Source organism: Paramormyrops kingsleyae, chromosome 10 (genome assembly GCF_048594095.1).
Source record: "Paramormyrops kingsleyae isolate MSU_618 chromosome 10, PKINGS_0.4, whole genome shotgun sequence".
NCBI classification, from domain to species: domain Eukaryota; kingdom Metazoa; phylum Chordata; class Actinopteri; order Osteoglossiformes; family Mormyridae; genus Paramormyrops; species Paramormyrops kingsleyae.
Window position 1 is genome coordinate 17,089,939 of NC_132806.1, and position 19,846 is coordinate 17,109,784.

Sequence of the window (19,846 nt, forward strand, 5' to 3'; positions counted from 1 at the left end):
CGGGAAAAATAGGACACAAGGTCACCGTAATTAATGTTCACATATACAGCTATCGTATTTAAGGACAGAAAACCGATTCAACTAAAGAAACGAAGACAATTTTCAAAACTTCAGTTTATTTTTCCAAAAGACAATTCTATAGTATCGTTATTCATTCTAAGGTAACAGCACAGATACATGTAAAATAGTAAGTGAAAGGGAAAACTGAACATAAAAAACATCATACCATTTAATGTCGCCGTTGTTTATTTAAATCAGCAGCAATGCAGTTTTATTTGGGGAACTCAAATTCATGTGACGTTTCAACTTCAGCAGAATCATCCCTTTTAGTCCATATTTCGTGTCAAATACAGTTCACAGTACTGCTGAAGGCTCTTTGGGCAAGGTTTTTCTTATTTTATTTTCAATATATTCGCTGTTCTACCAATCTGTTCCTGCACTAGCTGACGTTGTAGCCTGACGAGCTCCCCCACGTGGTTACAACTGAAAACGGGAAGTTACGTCCGTTCTTTGATTAAGCGCGTGGCAACACAAAAAGGGCAGGGAGGGAGAATGCGTCATATTCCCGTACTTCTTGTTTGTGGAAAAGACCATATTAAACCGAAATAAAAACTAAAACTTTAATCCATTACACAATGACAAGTTACAATCTCATCTCTAATAGCAGGTCTTCCTTTTTGTATGGAAATGCCATCAAACAAAATGCATTTCCTTGAAGGTGGAATTAGTCAATGTGTGGATTAAGGTTTTAAAATTTGAGTCCGTCGTCCATTAAACCATAGGAGTCACTCTCTTTTAGGTCACCTGACCAGATGGGCAGTGAGCCAGTAAATGATGATTGGCTGAAAGGCAGCGGTGGCTACAGTAATGTAAAGACGCATGCGGGGCTTGGCACTGGCCGCAGTACCCACGGAGTCAGGAGGGAAAGAGGAAAGAATCTTCATCCGGAGGGAGCGGACCTGAGAGACAGAGTTTTAATGTCAGTGAGTTGTGACAATCTTAATGCAATGGAGACTGCATCACAAAACCTAGACCGATCAGGAAAATTTGCTTCATGAAAAGCACAAAACTGACACAATGCAGTCATTTTTAACTTGCTTAAAATATAAAGTCAAAATGACAAACTATTAAATCCAAATCGTAAAATCCATATATAAATTTGTTGTTCATGATATTACATCGCGATCTAATTTCGATTATAGGCACATGCACAATAATCACCAGGGCTTTAGATGACGGGCATAAACAATTAAAAAAAATTTGTCCAAACATTTTCGGTACTGTACGGATGTTTACTTAAGCCCACAATTTGGTAATCAGATTAGTAGTATATCAAAAATATTGTTAGCCGTATTGTGACACCCAAAAATTACTAATCCGTATAAATTCAGCATATCCTTATGTTTGTTTAATTAGCAGAGCTCGTCACATACTACTATTTTGGTATATCACGGAAGCAATAAGCACTTCGGTTGTTAGTGAAGAGAAGAATGGTTCAACACCCACATATTTTGAAAGAGGAGATATTGTTTTTAAACAAGGTGAAAAAGACGCCGGTGCACACACCATATAACCGCGACGTGATATCAAGCAGCCCTACTGTACATAACATGCATAAAACAGAACTGCTCGACTTAGTCTTAAACACAAGAAATTACAATTAATATTCTTTACATTTTACTTCCAACAAAAGCAGAATTTTTTTAACTTTTCCTGTACCAAAGCTTAATCAGTCACTAAATGGAAAATTGCTTTGAAATATTTAGTATTCAGAATGTAAAAAAAAAATTAAAAAAATGTAAAAACAGGTAACTGAGTATACAAAGATGCATGTTACTGCTGAACAGCAGATTAAAAAAATCTATGCTTTAAAACTTACGATGAAAAACATGAGGGCGCAGGAGGACCAAGCCAGAGCAATAAAATAGCCATCACTGCCAAAGAGCAGCCCACAGAGAACTGTGAAGATCATCCTAGGAGAGACAGAAACAAAGCTATAGTGAAACACAGTAGGCCAAAGTAGTATGTATTACAACTATTAAGACAACAGTCTGCATTTGAACACAGAAACTAAAAATCACATTTTATCAATCAACCAATGTTCACTTCTAATCTTTTAGAATTCTGGCTGTGTCAGACAACTCCCAGTATGGCAGAAGGACAGGTGTCAGACAAGCTGACTGGGCAGCTGCCTACCACAGTATACACGAGCAAATAGATTTATTACCAGAGGACACAAGTCACATATCAACCAGATGGTGGTTTGAACTTCAAGGAGAGAAAGCACCTTAATTACTGATTAGTGAAACCAACATGAGGATGATCTACTCCAATAACTCCTTCCTGGTCTTACAGTCAGCCGCCCGATCCAACCCCAGATTAAAATGAATCAGTGAGAAAAAAAAAAAATTCAGAAAGTTCCAAAAAGCAAAACATGAACTCGCCATGCACAAAGTGCTAATTGTACGTGTAATTTGGGTATTTTGGTAGGCTATTAATTTCCAGTTAGAAGCCGGGGGCGGTGAAGAAGTAACGGGGCTTCAATCATTTTTTCCAGCTACCAGTGTTCTGGTTTCCCGTATTGGCAGGGCTGAATGACAAAGGTGCTCTCCTGTCTCGTTTACCCACAATGCTTTTCAGTGCCCGCAAAGACTGTCTTTAGAGTGAAGGTAGAAAAGCCAATTTTATTTTACACTATCAAGTAATTCGTTTGGCTGCTGTATTTTACCTTATTTACACTGTATTAGGTATTACAAGTAATCTAGAGACTATTTAAAGTATACTGAAGGATGTGCGTAACATATGCGAATACTTCGCCATTTTATGTAAGGGACTTGAGCATCGGGGGGGGGGGGGGGGGGGGGTGGGATCCTGGGACCAACCAACCCCTCCCCAATGAAATGGAGGGCCAACTGTAAATAGCAACATATGATGAAAGTCATACATGGATCAAAGAGCCTCACCCCACATATTTGTATCCGCTGTAGGCAATAAGATCAAAGGTTGACAGGTCTGAGTGAACGGTGAGTAGATAGAGCCCCAACAACATAACCAGGACCTCGATGATGACCCAGACCAGAGCAGTGCTGGCACAAAGGCCGAGGACTTCAGGGCTAAACCTGAAAATTAGAGAGTGACAAATGAATTTTGAATTCATCTGACTGTAAAATTCAAAACATATTGTTGGGGGGGAGCCTTAAATAAAACCATAAGTAGGACTAACCTTTTCTGGATACCCAGCGCCATACCTGCCAGCAAAATGTATGTGATGAAGGCCATAGCTGTGGAGGCAAATGAGGTGACGATGGTCAATATGCTCTTTAATGGGTAATTACCCAAGCTGTATTAAAAATTTAGGTCAACTACTCACTAGGTATGTAGAGATCAGGAGCATTGACGTCATGTCTGGGAGTAAAGGGCGTGTCTCTGTGGTAGCGCACCTCCCAGTCCTAATAACATAAACAATGATTAAAAATGAATAATAAAAAAAAGACTTTGCCATTTGGTGGTTCACATGTTGTAAAATGCAAACTGGCTAACACCAAAGAAGTTAATAGATATTATGTTATGTATATTAATCACGTGGGTATTCTGGGTGGAATGTATAACAAAGGACAGGCCAGAAAGGAAGTGAGGATCTACAGGCACAGACAGGAAGTGAGGACCTACAGGCACAGACAGGAAGTGAGGATCTACAGGCACAGACAGGAAGTGAGGATCTACATTCCAATAACAGGATAGATGAGCAACACTGACATACTTCTGTTTTTGTTAAACTCTTAACTACAAAATTAAGTTCTTGTAATTTATGACGAAGATGTGCCTCTTTAAGCAAGGCACCATGCAATTCAGCAGTTTGCAGATTTTTTACTGTAAGAGTGGAAGATATCAAATTGCCAAATTAAAATGTGTAAGACCATTAGAATGTGATATATGCCAAAATGGGCAACAGTTTTAGCGACGAGTGACCAGCAAGCCAGCTGGATTACCTGATGTGTGTAAGGAAACATGAGAAGGAGCAGTTTTTTCATAACGTATTTTGTGTCAACGGCGAAGAAGTACTTTAACTTGTTCACTGACATAAACCGACTGATCTAGAGGTTAAACAGAAAAAGCACAGCATTTCACATCAGGACAAGAGCCACGGCAACATTCTTCAAATTCCATTTCCCCTCTCTCCTACCAAACTGATACCTCTAATTCACTGCAATCTAGCCCCCCCCCCCAAAAAAAAACCTCACCTCCTTGTTGACCATATCCTTCCCCTGTGTGGCAAGTGACGAGCCATACATGACAGCAGCATTGGCCATTGGGTCAGTAAACAGTTCATTCATCCCACTGTTTCCCACTCCGCCACCAACTCCACTCATGCTGTACCCGGAGCTGTAGTACCCCTGATGTCCCATGGGTGGACCTGAGGAGCTGGTGTCCTCAAACAACAAGGGATCGCCAGAAGGGGGCGCCGCTCGAGCCCGAGGCTTTGCTGCTTGGGAACAGAGGAATGAAGTAATGCTAAAAATGTATAAACTGATGAGGAATGTTTTATTAATATTAATAATGACACTGCTACACAAAGTTAAATCGCTTTCTGAGGAAAACCATATTCCTCATTTTCCCCAAGCTCAGAGAGAAATGTGTGAAGTGAGCCACTGACCACAGCAAAATAAGCACTGTTCTTGAGGGACAAACAGTTAAACTTAGCCATACTATACAGACCTTGTTCATATGTCTCCTACATCATGGCATCCCAACTTACTTTAACCTATAACCTTTCCGAAATATGCTGAAACACAAACGTCAGTTTGCGGTTGTTTTAACCACAAGTATTCCACATGGTGACTTTTTAATGAAGTAGAAATCCAAAAGGTTGTGGATGGTACCTGTCAAAACCTAAAACTACAAACTAAGAACATGACCACCAGGCAGGAATCACAAACCGGGCACAGGAATAACATGATGAATCTTACTTGTACTTGAGTTCAAGCAATACACACGATTTATCTTTAATGTAATACATTATATCTTCAATTACAAAACACCTGCTTAAACAGAAGCTGAATTTTGCCTTAAACAGCAACTCATAGGGAACCAGGATAGAGGGTAGATGGACAGAAAAATGACTAATGCATAAAATATGCTTTACTACTGCGTCCAGCGTTCAAACCAAAGCTTAAATAAATATTATTTCTTTCTGTCACTGTTCTTATTTGCATCAGTTCTCAAACACCATGAACAGATAGAACTACGCCAAGAACATCAGGAAATATGAGAACTAAATGCTCATGCCATTCTCTTTTGCTCACATTATCATGCATTATCTGAGAGCATCTGGCATGACACACTTTCTGACTCTCGCGCTCACACAAGAAATCTTACAGCAAATCTATATTATTCCATTATAAACCTAAAATTACCTACATCAAAAGCGTTGGGACAGTTTGCAGACCCCACAGACCATTTTTAAGGTAATAAAATGTTGCATACATGTAACTGCGTGTGCAGACTTGTCTCGAATAGAAAATCTCACTCCAAGAAGCTGACCAAACTTGCCACCCGTTATCTTATTATACATCATTATAAAGACCACCATGCTTAAAAAAACTGTTTACATTTATCGTTCGGTCACTCACTCTCTGAATGTACTAGGTCGTCAAATGAAGTCAAAGAAAACAATGATGTATTTTACAGAACAGAAAAGGCGCATTAACTGAACCTAGCAAACGGAAACGCCAAAATCATAATATGTGTCATCTACAGGGATGGCCATCAAAATGAAACAGGCCCATGCAGGGACGAGCTTCAGAACCACAGGCTAAACCGCTTACTTGTCATAAGCAACTCTGCAACATTTGCCGTCCTTCATACTTACTTGCTCGATAGCCGTGGTGTGGGACGTCCATCGTGCATTACTGTTCGAAAAAAGTAATAACGTTAGCTAACTGAAATTTATATTTGTGTAAATACAATGCATCACGACGCTTTCTCCTGCTCGTCAGCTAATACAGCCGTATACGGGCTGCGATTTTACGCCATTTATTATTACGGATGTACGTGGTTTTAGAGCAAAGCGAGATATTAACAATAACCCGAAGTTATGACCATAAAGGGGGATGTATAAAATGTTAGTAGTGATCTTCAAAATATTTTAAAACTAAACAAAAACTTACAAAAACCATAGACGTAGCAACCTTCGAAGACGCAGCCCCGTTGCACTAACCGATTGGTACAGTATTCCGTGCCTGCGTGGCAGCGTGGCCCATTCTAAACACCCTATTGGTGCAAAGAGGCTTCCTGTTTGTGAACTGCTTTGCGTTTACTGGTTACGCGGTCAATCAATCCCTTCTTCAGGTAACATTTTATGTCGGCGAAATCAATTTGACCATTACCTTTTACGTCATCATATTAAGCAGGGGTTAAACTGGGTGTTGTGACCTATCGTTATCAAATATGAGCTGTTCGCGAGACCTCACCCCGGTTCAGCAACTTTTTTTCCAATCGTGAGGACATTTTATTTTTTTTTTTGAGGGGGGGGGCGTCTTCAGACTAAATGTTTCAGTGTTTTAAATGTTAATGTTCCAAATATATGTATATGTGTGCATACACAGGAATGTTATATACATACTGTATTTGACTAACTTAAGCTTTCTTAACCCCTCTGTTGTGTGTTTGAATCCAGTCTCCTCTGTTTTTGTATTTTGTTCCCTAGTGTTTCATTTGTATGAGTTTTCTAGTTCCTGTGTCTTGTGATTTGTATTTGGTTTTGGTTTCATTCTTTGTGCCTGTGCTTGTGTTTTTACCTGTCTGTTATTCCCCTAGTGTAGTTTCTGTTTCCTTGTTCCTGTCAGTGTCTTAGTTTTCTCTTCCTAGTTCCTGAGTTAATTAGTTCCACCTGTTGCCTGTTCTTGTGCCGGTCCTTGTGTGTTTCCTGATTGCTTGTTGCCCTGCACCCTCCCTGATTGGTTAATTGTCTATGTCTCACTCCTGCTGTCTCGTTATCCAGTTCAGTTTTCATATTTAAGTTCCTGTCTGAGTTCAGTTCCCCAGTGGTTCATTGTATGTTGTCAAAGGTCTCTATGCCACTGATGTATATGTGTTACCTGCCTGACCGCCTCTTGTTGTCCTGACCCCTTTGTAGTAGTCTTTGTTTTACTTTGACCCCTCGTGGTCTGGTTTGGTTTTGTAGTGTTTCCCAGTGTTCCCTGTCCTTGTTTAATAAACCCCTGTCCTGTGAGTCGCCAGAGGGTTGTCCACCTCTCTGCCTGCATCATGCCTCACCATTGCCCCAAGTCTGCCCTGATCCTTGACAGGAAGAGCATGTCCTCCCTTGTGCCCTGTGCTCGCTAGATATGCTCCAGGCTTGTTATGATGCTGCACTGGATAAGAAACTGTGGAAAATGTTTGACTTATGAATGAAAATGATGCATATGTATCAGCACTACTTGATTAGGGTGAGCAGAGTAATTTAATTGAAATTTGTTCTCCAATTATCACAGAGACAGCAAGTTAGGAGTCATGAAGATTATATTGATATCTTTTTATAAAATTCGGAGAACACATTTTGAGAACATGGTATAATACACATGGGTTGAGTCCAATTACACAAAGAAAGGAAATGTGGAGACAGGCAGGGTACCATGTGCATTTCTGGTAAATGTTTATTTTCCCTTGGGTTCTTTGCAATTTAATCAGACAGAGAGGGATACTATGTGATGGGTACAGTGGATCCATGCTGTTACAAACTATTCCTCAAGCTTAAGTATTGAACTTGATGTACTAGCAAATATGATGTCACAGATGTGACATTGCACCTTCATACAGTAGGTATTCGTCTGAACCTTTTAAAGGAAAAGTGTCGGAGAAGGTGTGTTGTGACAACTACGTTTCAATTGGCTTGCATCATCTTTACCTTTGACCTTTATTGTATTTTCGTGACCAGCTGCAGGGAACGATACACTCTACAACCTGGTCCCCAACTATTTTTCCCCAGGGACAAATTCAGTCCGCAACACAAAGCTAAGGTCCATTGCGTCTTAGAAAAAAAAAAAAACGCCGACCATGGGGTGATGCCGACAGTAAAATCTGCCGAGCGAAGGCGGAGGGGTCCGGATTCTTTTTTACCTCGGGCCAGATGCGGATCGGAGCCCGCACGTTGGTGATCACTGGATCACAATATCAGTGTATAGCCCATACAAAACGTAAAATGTTCAGGAAATTAGATACCAGCATGACACATAAAACAAAAATGTCAGACTTAAAACATAAGAAACTCCCCACTTTCGCTCATGAAACATGACTCATACGAACTCACTACTTTTATTTATATAATATATTCATTTGAGTACTATAGATGAATTCATGATAATTCTGAATCATATCTTATTTAATATTGAAATCCAGGTAGATAACTTGATGGTGTTATATATGCTGTTGTATCATTGAGGAAATGTCTTTTTTGTACTTGGATAAACACCTTAATTAAAATCCTTTTAGGTAAATACGTTTGAAAGTGCTTGGAAACGAAAATGAGAACTTTCGAATTGCAGATATACATGTTGTAGTTTTCATACTGCAACTCAATATTCAATGTGTAATGATGATAAGACAGAAAAGCAGAAGCAAAAATAAGGTCAGTTTCTTGTAACTCGTTAGCAAAACGTAGCTGATGGTATCCGTAGTCACTGGAGTCAAACGCCATTTGCTTAATAACTAGGCATTTCTTCCTGAAAACTAGTTAATAAACAAAATGTGTTGTAGGCCTACAATATATGTGTCCAAAACTAGAAGTAGTATTGCAGTTCGCACCTATTCACAGCATTAATAATCTCAGGAATTAAGATTATATAAAGTAAAATGTGGGTCTATTACTAACTACTGACTAATTCTTTAAATTACGCTGCACAGGAAAACCCTGTATTTATATTTGAATATTTTTTTCTATTTGCATTTCGACTTTTAGATCATATTAGACGTAACAGAAATCAAAGTAAAGTTATTCACAGCCAAGGACCTTTTGATTGTTCACTCACCTTTAGTTCTGACGTGTATGGATGTTCCAAGTTAAAAATTGTCACAAGCATTTCAGCATTAAGGTGGAGTTTGAATCTTACTTTCAGATTCATATCGCCGTATTTTTATTAGGATCGATTCAGTGTTAGACAGCAGTGAAGTAAATATCAGCATGGGCGTACATTGCGATGGGATGGGGGGTGGGGTGGGGTGGAGACCTCAAATGCCATTAAATGTGTATTCTTTCTACCAAAATAAGAAGACGCATATGGTGTAGATAATTCTTCAACAATATTGTATATTTCTTTATAGTCATGATAATTTGTCAATTTACCATTATCCTGCTGGAAAATGGTTGCCTTATATAAAAAAAAACCATACGTGACTTCTAGACACACTATTCTTACCCATGAGGTGGGGGCAGTAACTGTAACTGAGAGCCATACTGTTGCCCATGGGCCATTAGGCTATACACAGCTGAGGAGCCCACCCTTGGTGCTCAGTGTCTAGTTCCTGGGAGTAGGGGTCCTGCTTAGGGAGGCAAATGCATATTACTTTACACCTATACACTATTTTGCTTCAACAAATGAATTAAAGTTTAACTTCTACCTTTTTTGTGGACCGTTGTCAAACTACAAGACAAATGACATAAAATCCCAAAATAATATAAAACGACATGTATATGTATAGAGAATAACTATGTTGTTAACTTTTCTTTTCTTTAGCTTTATAAGTATAGTTGGTAGACAAATCGTTCATTTTGTTTTTATTTAAACCTCAAAACCCCATTTAGAAGGGATAAAGAATGAATGGACGGTTGGTGAAAAATAGTTCAGTAGTTCCGTTTCATTCTTTATCACTGAATCATTGCCTGGTGCCCCAGCCATCCAGCCCTAGTGGTTTCAGAGCACGTTTGCCACATTCTGCGACGTTGGCTACTTTTCTCGTGGTCACTCATTCATTCTGCTTTAGCGTTTTTACTTTTCAGGAGTTTCACATGAAATATGAAATAATAACTTTATTTTTTTTACGACAGACTACATTCTCATTTCTTGTCTTATAGTTTTAGCCTATATCTGCTTTGGATAAATTCACCGTTATAAATCATGGATAAATCACCGTGGATGAATCATTTTCATATAGATTATTTTCTTTTTATTACTATTATAGTTCAGAAATAGGTTGAAGCGTCTTCACAAGAATAAACCCGAAAGAGCAGACATAACAGAATGCGAAAGGCGTAGTCGGGAAGGCAGGTAGGGTGGGGGGCGGAGGGTCGGAATAGAAAGTTGTATTCTGGTTTCTTCTGTCAAAAGAGGAATCCCTGTAAATCAGAGGAAAAGATCCATATATGGGTTAATACGTCAACCACACGTGCATAAACGACAGCATTTCATCCAATAAACGATCGGTGCTACCATCTCCAGACAATAAAGAGGGGCGCAGAGGTATTTTGGTATCATTTTCGGCCAGCCAAAAATCGTTTGACCACATCGACTTAGACTTAATCTGAATGTATTAATTTAATTGTTTTTTCCTGAATGTCTTGGATGGTGGAGGAATAGTGACGATTGTGTAAATATTACTTGTTCCATATCCACCCTTCAAGACTACTTCACTCTAAAGCGCTCTGTGAAGAAAGTGGATTTCCTCACCTTTGAATCAGTTTCAGAATATTATTTGGAGGTATTGGCAAGTGTACTACGGGACGACTGCTCAACGTTGTGTTAAGATTAGTTCAAACAAGGGGAGATCTTTCCTGGGATTGAATTTGATTATAAGATGTATCATAATTACAAAAATATGAGCGAAACGAGCGACCAGTGCTTCTCGGGAACTTCTGGTACCCCACGAGCAGGATCAAATCCCGGATTACTGGAGTCCAGCACTTCATCTTCAGAACAGCAACAGGTATTTATCCATATTTATATATATACACACACACACACACACGTGCAATTTATATTATACAACTTATTCTATTGATATACAGATAAATTGCGATTAATCATGGCTAAATATTATACTACTGGATGCTGAATATATGGACATTATCAATTATAAATTATATTTTAAATGTATGTATAATGAAGAATGAAAGATTATTGAATTATAAAACAAAGATTTTAGGATTTTGGTACACCTGTTTGTTGGTGGGTTGCTGTTACAGTGGTAAACAGTGGGTATTTCAGTATATTATTTTTTCCAGTTTATCTTCATATATGGTGAGACATTGGTATATGCTGTGAAATTCAAACTGTAATTACATTGACTTTATGTAGTATATGTAAATGAAATTTGGAAATTTAAATTATTAATATAAGCATCTAAAGGATGATTTAAAAATATTCTAGTATTACATAGTGTATACTTAACTGGATGTGTAAGTCCCTCTCAATTTCTCATTCTTAGCATAAGTTTCCTGGAACTGGGGCTGCTCAGTTTGTTCCCAGCCTCAATACCATCACATCCAGCCAGGACCTTCAGTGGTTAGTCCAGCCTTCGCTCTTGCCTCCACCGGCGATTCCCAGAGCACCACGGCCACCTCTACCACCCCCATTAGGACCTCTGTCACCACCCCAGCAAGCATCTCAAATGCATCTGCTGCGGCCAGGGGTCATAAGAGCTGCTGGAGAAACAGGCGTGCTAAGACGGCGGACTGATGACTTTGTGAGTTTCATGCTATGTATACATGTGCAAGTGGACAGGAATATCAAGGCATTGGGCTGGACACATAGAAATGTTACACATTTTTTTAGGAGAAAAGATATTCACTATTTTTGAACCTCTCATTTAGAACTAATGCTAAAACAGCAACACGGCAACAACAGAAGTTTGTTGTTCTTAAGTTCTCAGAGTTGATGAAAAGAGTGGTAACAAGTTGGACAGTTGAAACTTGAGTCAGCATCAATTGTATGTGTAACATCCTGTAGTATGACTCGTATATGACATTACATACATTACATGTTTGCCAGGTTAATTAGCCAGAGGGGCTTCCCCAAACATAAAGCATTATGAAAACACTTTAGAAGAAGCCACATCTTTTTGAGCTGTGAGGAGGCTGGGTAGCTGTTTGGATTAAGTGACATACAGAGGAATCGTACAAAGAAGGCTGAGAGTAATTCCAACTAAAAATAGCATTTCTTATTTGAGAGAAATTTATACATTACATGTTTACACACTCAAAGCGATTTACTTAGATACTATATGTGGCAAGATATAAATTTCAAATTAGTGGGAAAAAAATGTGTAAATCAACACACAAGGGAAGCCTTATCTCTCCAGTAAAATCTGTAGTTAAATGTTTATGGGTTATAGGCTGATAATAAGTTGTTTGTTGTAATTCAGCCAGAAAGTGTAATTTCATTATTATATCAACTGCCTCCTGCTCTGTGAAAACAATAGGTTGTAAAATCAGAAGCTCTATTTTTTATATATAGATATATGGGTTTTTCATAAAAATGCTTAGAAATAAAGGTTTCAAATTCAACATGTGACATATGAAGTACTCGTTACGGGATTGAGAATGATGGGACAGGAAGTGTGCTGTCATGTGACTCATCAGGGCTGGTCATATGACTCACACCTGAGTCACAGTAGCCTGAACGTGAGTCATTGCTCATAAAGACGGGAAAAAATAAGGAGCAGACGATTAAATTATGAATGAGATAAGATGGAAGTAACAACAAAACGTGTAAATGACAAAGCAAAAACAAGGCGTTCTAAAACATGTTTGCAGTTTAAGGTGTAGTAATATATTATAGTCACTAGATGACGCTGTTACCCTCTTATGTGTACCATATTATACACAAACATAAGTTCAGCAGTTGTTTTTCAACAATTTGTTTCCGAGGACTGTAATAATAATTAAATATATGCTTGCTTTTTCCTTATTTTAAAAACGAGCACATTTATTATTATTATAAACTAAATGTTTGTGCCATACCCTAACAGTACATAACATTTTCGTCTCATATAATCCTCATCCAGTTGTCCCCAGAGGAACTTGAAAGACGAAGAATGCGAAGGGAGAGGAACAAATTGGCTGCTGCCAAGTGCCGGAACCGCCGGCGTGAGCTGACAGACACTCTTCAGAATGTGAGTACAACCCAATTAATGAAATTCTTGCCAGTAAATGGGATTGGCAAATCCTCATCTGTCTAACGGGTAGCATTACGTTTCACAAAGGTAAACATTCAAAGGTAAACAATAATTTCTTCAAGCTTAATTGTATCATCATTTCACTGTATTTCAGCATATAGCATTAAGTTACTGGAAAACCCCAGAGCTGGAGGAACCCCTATTAGACCCGTGTTACATGCGCGTGACCCGACTATCACTCTGTGCTCCTCCCTTCTTTTCACAGGAGACTGACCAATTGGAAAGCGATAAGACCAGTTTGCAGAAAGAGATCTCTGAGCTAGAGAAGGAGAAGGAGAAGCTGGAGCTGGTCCTGGAAGCCCATCGGCCTATTTGCAAGATCGAAGACTCAGACTCAGACTCTGACTCTGACCCAGACCCGCAGCCGTTTTTGCTTGGGGCTGTGAAAATTGAACGCGAGGATCCAGATCTACCTGGGCCATCAATCAGGCAGGACAAGCCTAAACCCAAGATAATCCTCCCATCCACAGTCCCTGCCTCTTCTTCCTCTTCTGCGTCAGCTCTGCCCGCTGAGTCTGATTCCCTGCATACCCCTATCCTTATATCAACACCCTCTCCAAACACCTCGGCCAACCTTGTTTTCACCTACCCATCTGCCCCACTGGATGCATCAGCAGCTGCCACCGCCCACCATCTCAGCCTCCTCGCCTCTTCTTCCTCTGTCCCCCACCCTTGTAGCGTAGCCCATCGCCGCAGCAGCAGCAGCGGGGATCAGTCGTCAGACCACTCCCTTAACTCTCCCACCATCCTCACTTTGTGATGGATGGACACCCACTGTAGCAACAGGCAGTTACCAGGAGATGGCGCTGAAGATAACAGTTATAAGCAGCGACATTTCATTTTTACTTAAGTCTTTGCTCACAAAGAACAGTTTATACTAGGTTTGGAAGTGGCTATTATGTTATATTATTTACTAGCAATAACTAATATATGAATTATAAAGAGGACACCCACATTGTTCTGCCTAGTTATCATACGGGGATATAATAATGCATGTTAAGTACATCTGGCATATGCAATCCTTTAGCTAATAGTTATTAGAAGTTATTAACTTCATTTAGCCTTATTCTTTAAGTTATAGCACTACAATACATAGGACAGTATTTTAAGTAGAGTGTAATATCTAAGCTGTGATGGGAAAATGAAAAGCGATTGATAACTTTTGCTTTCTTGCTATGTAGAAGTTTAGTTAGTTTTGTATTAAGAATGGAGGACATGAAAAACTCATCATGTGAAAGGTAAATAATATACAAAATGCCATGCATTTATACAGAAATCTCAAATAACAGCACGATAGTCATCATAAGAGTGTTTTCTCTCTTAGGTTGTTGTCTGAAAAAAAAATTGGCATGTTGCTCACTTTTGCACATTAATTTGCACATACTTCCACACTGTCGTGATATACAAGAACATTTTCAGAGAACGTTCTAGATTTTTTAACAGATTGAATCAAAATGTACTAAGGCAGGACCTTTACATGAGAGCATTTTACTTTGTATTATTGTTTTTCATTTGACTGAGATATGGAGGTAATGCATGTTTGTGAATACATGACTGCAGTATTCCACTTGTAAATGACAAATTAAAGAAGCTGAAAATAACTCTGTTTGTGTGTCCTGGGAGTATGACGTCTATTTAAACCAACTCATCCCTTAAGGTTGTAGGTGCACACACATGGCTATACTACCATTTCCACAGAAATATGGCATCTAGTTAACATGTATTTTCATGTTTGGTATAACGTTACCCTTAAAGGCTTCAGGGCAATTTAAAACCATACATTTCATGGTGATACTGATATTTCTTGAAGACAACGAGCAGGGATGTTCTGAGGAGAAAGGAGCATGTCAGCTTGCAACTTCCTTTTAGGATGTCCTGAGTAGACCGCAGAATTCACAGAGAAACACACGCAGTACATTCTCTTCATCTCCAGAAAACATCCATTCATTCATCTTTCATAACCACTTCCCCAGTGTTGGGTTATAGTAACTGTTAAACATACTTTTTGTATACCGAGCTAGATATACTGGAGGAGCTAGATGAGACACAAAAAGAGGAGCAAATGCAGCAGATGTGGGTGGGGTTTTTGAGGTTGTGGTTACAAGCGATGGGAGGAATGTATAGATCAATAACCTAGACAAGTCGAGTCCATCTTTCTCAGTAAACTGGAACCGAGCCTATGACCCATATTTTAAATATGGAGTATGTCATCTTCACTATACAAGTCCTGCATGCAGCATTGATAGCTTTGGAAAATATTTAGCTGAATAAATGTGTTGCAGATCAAAGCAGATATGCAGCAGTCCAGAGATGGATAGTTCAGGTCCATCCATCCATCCATTTTCTGTAACAGCTTGTTCTATTCAGGGTCACGGGGGGTCTGGAGCCTATCCTGGAGGCTACAAGCACAATCTAGGATGGGGTGCCAACCCATCACAGGACACACTGACACACCATTCACTCACACATGCACACCTATGGGCACTTTGGTAACTCCAATTAACTTCAGCATGTTTTTGGACTGTGGGGGGAAATGGGAGCAGCCAGAGGAAACCCCATGACGACACGGTAGAGAACATCTAAACTCCACACACATGGAAACCTAGTGGAGACTTGACCCCTGGTCCCAGAGGTGTGAGGGAACACTGCTAACCACTGGACCACCATGCTGCCCCCTAGTTCAGGTCCAGGAATGAAAAATCCAGACCAAAAGTTTACTTCAACCAGCCAGCTGAGTACTGACCGACTCATTATACTCAACTGGTTGGTGGAAACAAACTCTTTGTCTGGATTTCTACTTTCCGGACCTGAACTTTCCACCTCTGTCAGCAGCACCCCAAGTCAAAAGGACAGTACAGGCTAAAGTTATAAGCAGGGTGGGGGTTTAAATGTCTGTAGACGGGAGACACTGTTGAGAACAGGAAAGAAGGGAGCAAAAAGCAGAAATTGTATGGTAGTAACAGAGGGCGAGAAGAAGAGAAGGACGGAAATGGAGAAAGGATAATGCTGGAATTAATTAATGTGACTTCAGGCCCTGGATACAGACTTCCCTATTTCTCTCTCTAAATTAAGTGACCTTGGTCCATAAGATCTGGATTAACTTTGGAACCTGCACCACTGGAGAAGAGATTTAGCCAAAAGATGAATATGCATTCCTATCTGAAAAGGGATGGTAATTGAGGGATAAAAAGAACACTATTAATTCTCAGAGGAAAGCTGAGAATCTGAGACATTGATCTGCCACAGGCTTACTCTAAGAGTAACGTCCCCCTAACACTCAGGCAGGAGTTAAACTGTAATCAATCATAAAGCACATCTCTCCATGCTTTCATCCTGGCGGGCGATCAATCATGACACAAAGACCACGTGAGAATGTTGTGTGACTCTGTCACTGTATTTAAAGCTCTTCCCATTGTCATCATCGGTGCCCATAAGCAGAAGCCAGCGATACAGCCATTTCAGACTGGAGTCTCTAAAAACAAAAATATAATCATTCAAATAATACTGATGGGGGTGAATATCTTGTAAAAGACTTGAACACAAAACAACACCAATTCATAAAATAAACTCAATAATAACCTAAATGGGAACACAAAAATAACACAACAAAGGTAATACCAATAGTTGCAGTAGCAGTAATATTAGTAGTAGCAATAATAATAATGTAAATCTAACAATAGTAATTAACACTTAGCAGTGCTCTTAAAAACAACAAATGAGCACAGAATAATTGTCACTGCGACATCATTTGCATCCAGAGATTCCCAGTGTTTGTGCATTATACTCTTCCAGTTCCATTTTACAACTACAAAGCATGGTTTAGCACAAATGTGCGCTATTGCACCGTAAAAGCATTGTATAGGTATTCAGTGCAATGTGGGTGTAACAGCTGAGCTTAGACCAACATCATGCTGCATCAGTTCATTCACTACAATGCATAATGCAAGTTACTATGGTACACTCCATTCAATTTTCCAACCAAGAGAGAGAGAGATGTATCCTGGAAAAACATGATCTTTTCTTGACACCTGGCCACAAGATGACATGACCACATTCCAGATGCAGTGCAAACAGTGTTTCACAAAGTAGATTTTCAGTGGTGAGGAGATTTTATTCTGTCTTATTCTGCCACATGTACATTGTGAATATGCCATCTGTATATGTTGGATTTGATGCCTGTTTTCCCAGGATAATCTACTTCAGTTCCTCCTGACTTTGCCCTCTTGTAAACATCCACAGCCTGGCTTTCAGCAGATTTAAAACGTTTTAATCCAGTATGATTCCACAATCTGGCTTTGTCTATTACAGTGCATGAGAGTCCAGTATAGTCTAATCAAGACAGTGCAGTACAAGCAATTAAACCTGGTCTAGTTCAGTATTATGGTTTATAACGCCTTTATAAAGTAAACTTTTTAATCTGATTCCCACCCTTTATGTAACCCCCTTCACAAACTTTTATACAACCCCATTAAAAGACCCCCCCCCCCATATAACAAATTAACAAATTTGCATCAGCAATAAATCATTCACATTAGGATTTTTAAAAAGTCTGTGATTAAAGGCATATCCACTAACCCCATCCAGTGCAGCCTTTTTTGTAGCTACTGCTCTGCCCAGTTTGATTCAGATACCAATCAATTATTTCTTACCATTGTCCTCTTTAAACTTTATAGGGCTTAATTATTTGTCAAGTCCAAATGCCCAAAGAAACAAACGTCTTCAGGAAGCCATTATATCACAAAAATTGAAGTCTATGATCTAAAATGATTACTGTATGGAAGAGGCCTACATTTTCTTGGTGTTGGCATAAAATCTTCCACTAATTTCCTGATTCTGATTTATTTTCCAGGACATGGATCTTCTTTTGAGCAATAAGCTCTTTAGTCATCAGGCGAGCAAACCAGGTGCAGCTGATCTGGACTACCAACACTCCCAGTACTGGAGCTGCCGTCACCCAAGTCTCGTGCAACCATACAGGGCAAATTCAGCTCTGTGGAGCCTCCAGGACTCGAATCGCTCCTGCTGACACATTCCTCCTCCAGCACTAAGCATAGTTCCTTGAGGTCCAAGTTCTCTTTCACCAGGCCGTCTTGCAGTCGCTCAAGGTCGGAAAGCTTCTTGAGGTATCCACCCAGATCCTCGCGCATCACTTTGGCGGCGTGGTGCCCAAACAATTGCCATTCCCGAGCAAGCTTCTTCACCTTCAGCCGGTCGTCATCCAGAAAGCAGCACAAGTCACGCAGTTCTTGGTTCTCTTCCTGAAGGCGCTGGTTGATCACTTTCAGCTCCCGGATTTCCAGAAGATGTCCCTGTAACTGCTTGTTGACCTCTTTGATCAGCCGACCACGCTGGATCAGAGCTGATATCTTATCGGACTCCTCTTTGCGAAGTCGACTGATAAGCTCCTCTTTGGAACAGGCCAGCAAGTCCTCGTCAGACATCTTCGACAGTTCTTGGCTGTATATTTCCCCGTCGCTCCCCATTAATTATATATTTCACGTCAGATCCCTGATAAATATTATGAAAAACGCGGATGTTTGGAGTGGACGAAGAGATGTGCAGCGACCTACAGAAAACAAGCCCATCAATAACTTGAATGCTGAAATTTTCTTACAAATTTTTTTCCACGATATAGCGCCAATTATTTTAAATGCACAACATACATTTTCCCTGCTTTGTGTTAAATCGTATCTTTACCATTAAGCTCCTTTGTCACTCTTCTTCCTCCTCTTTCCCGAGGCCTCTAGTGAAAGTGGGTTATTCAATGCACCCCATTCCAGTCTTAAACCGAGGATGGGAAGGGCGGCTTTGTTTTGCTGTACATTTGTGCCGTTTAATTGACTGCAGATGCACTGTTTACTAAAAACTAGGCAGCCATAAAAGAAAATAGTTGATGTCAGCGTCTAGTTATCGCAGTCGTAAATGTACCCTGCCTTTCTCATGGATGCACAATATGAGTGAATCGGATGTCCCTTTAAAGGTAAAGATGCGCCCCAAAGCCAACTTCATACCCAGTCACATCATACAAACAAATAAGCAAAGAATAAATGGCGATGCGTCCAAACCTGGGCCGATATTTCAGTGCCGGTCGGTGGTCAGTGAACACAATGTCCGCTGTTCCTTTCCCCTTCCTCTTCTCCCTCGGGTTTCGCTAATTCAAATGCTGTAAAGATGGATGCCCTATTTTTGCTGGTGTTTAGAAATTTCCAGTTTGCCAGACGATTTTCCAAAAAATGTGAAATAACCGCGGAGCGTAAAAATGTAGGACAGGATAAATCGATGTATTGCTACTTCTATTTGTATCGAAAAAAATGCAGGAAATCGTGCAGGTAAAATATTCTATGATTTATATGGATAAAATGTTTCGCAACTGTCCTGTTTACTATTTAAAAAACAGACATTTTTTACTAAAACGCAAATATTTATTCACATTCTATTGCATGTTTCCTCCTGTTGTGGTGAAGGTGTTATTAGAAATGTCGCCCCCTCTCCCTGTGTCCCCCTCTCCCTCGCCCCATCCGCCCCACCCCCCCCTGCCCCCCATCGCCTTCCCTTTACGGCAACGTGTATTTTATGTTTTATTAACTGCGAAAGAAATAACATTGCTGCACTTGGGGAGGTATTTTCAAATTTCCAATTATCAAATAAGGAGCCTAATTTTGAAAACTCGCTGCCTTAA

At 39.8% G+C, this 19,846-nt stretch overlaps 3 protein-coding genes across 4 annotated transcripts; 1 reads left to right on the plus strand and 2 right to left on the minus strand.

Moving 5' to 3' along the window:
* Window positions 1-99: 99 nt before the first annotated feature.
* yif1a (Yip1 interacting factor homolog A (S. cerevisiae)) lies at window positions 100-6,325 on the minus strand. Of its 2 annotated transcripts, none has more exons than XM_023794955.2 (9): window positions 6,168-6,325; window positions 5,870-5,909; window positions 4,242-4,486; window positions 3,990-4,094; window positions 3,371-3,449; window positions 3,224-3,281; window positions 2,964-3,119; window positions 1,880-1,973; window positions 100-959 (listed from the first exon to the last, which is right to left on the minus strand). In XM_023794955.2, exons 2-9 carry the CDS (start codon window positions 5,898-5,900, stop codon window positions 801-803), a joined length of 927 nt encoding a protein of 308 aa, XP_023650723.1. In that variant the 5' UTR covers window positions 5,901-5,909; window positions 6,168-6,325; the 3' UTR covers window positions 100-800. The 2 variants fall into 2 exon arrangements, with proteins under 2 accessions (XP_023650723.1, XP_023650729.1); XM_023794961.2 differs by having other exon boundaries at window positions 4,242-4,483; window positions 6,168-6,324.
* Window positions 6,326-9,814: 3,489 nt separating this feature from the next.
* On the plus strand, window positions 9,815-14,768 carry fosl1a (FOS like 1, AP-1 transcription factor subunit a). Its single transcript, XM_023794237.2, has 4 exons — window positions 9,815-10,917; window positions 11,419-11,676; window positions 12,997-13,104; window positions 13,373-14,768. The coding sequence occupies exons 1-4, from the start codon at window positions 10,789-10,791 to the stop codon at window positions 13,925-13,927; spliced, it is 1,050 nt and encodes a 349-aa protein (XP_023650005.1). The 5' UTR covers window positions 9,815-10,788; the 3' UTR covers window positions 13,928-14,768.
* A 1,769-nt stretch (window positions 14,769-16,537) lies between these two features.
* ccdc85b (coiled-coil domain containing 85B) lies at window positions 16,538-19,646 on the minus strand. Its single transcript, XM_023794088.1, has 2 exons — window positions 19,233-19,646; window positions 16,538-18,733 (listed from the first exon to the last, which is right to left on the minus strand). The coding sequence occupies exon 2, from the start codon at window positions 18,648-18,650 to the stop codon at window positions 18,048-18,050; it is 603 nt and encodes a 200-aa protein (XP_023649856.1). The 5' UTR covers window positions 18,651-18,733; window positions 19,233-19,646; the 3' UTR covers window positions 16,538-18,047.
* Between the last annotated feature and the right edge of the window lie 200 nt (window positions 19,647-19,846).

Bases quoted from the DNA above. Each gene is read 5' to 3' on its own strand.
- yif1a (XM_023794955.2), bottom strand. From the start codon at position 5,900: ATGGACGTCCCACACCACGGCTATCGAGCAA. The intron at 3,282-3,370 runs GTGAGTAGTTGA...TTGCCTCCACAG, and splicing joins TCCTGATCTCTACATACCTA to CTATGGCCTTCATCACATAC. The intron at 960-1,879 runs GTAAGTTTTAAA...TCTGTCTCTCAG, and splicing joins GCGCCCTCATGTTTTTCATC to GTCCGCTCCCTCCGGATGAA.
- fosl1a (XM_023794237.2), top strand. From the start codon at position 10,789: ATGTATCATAATTACAAAAATATGAGCGAAACGAGCGACCAGTGCTTC. The intron at 10,918-11,418 runs GTATTTATCCAT...TCTCATTCTTAG, and splicing joins CATCTTCAGAACAGCAACAG to CATAAGTTTCCTGGAACTGG. The intron at 13,105-13,372 runs GTGAGTACAACC...TTCTTTTCACAG, and splicing joins TGACAGACACTCTTCAGAAT to GAGACTGACCAATTGGAAAG.
- ccdc85b (XM_023794088.1), bottom strand. From the start codon at position 18,650: ATGGGGAGCGACGGGGAAATATACAGCCAAGAACTGTCGAAGATGTCT.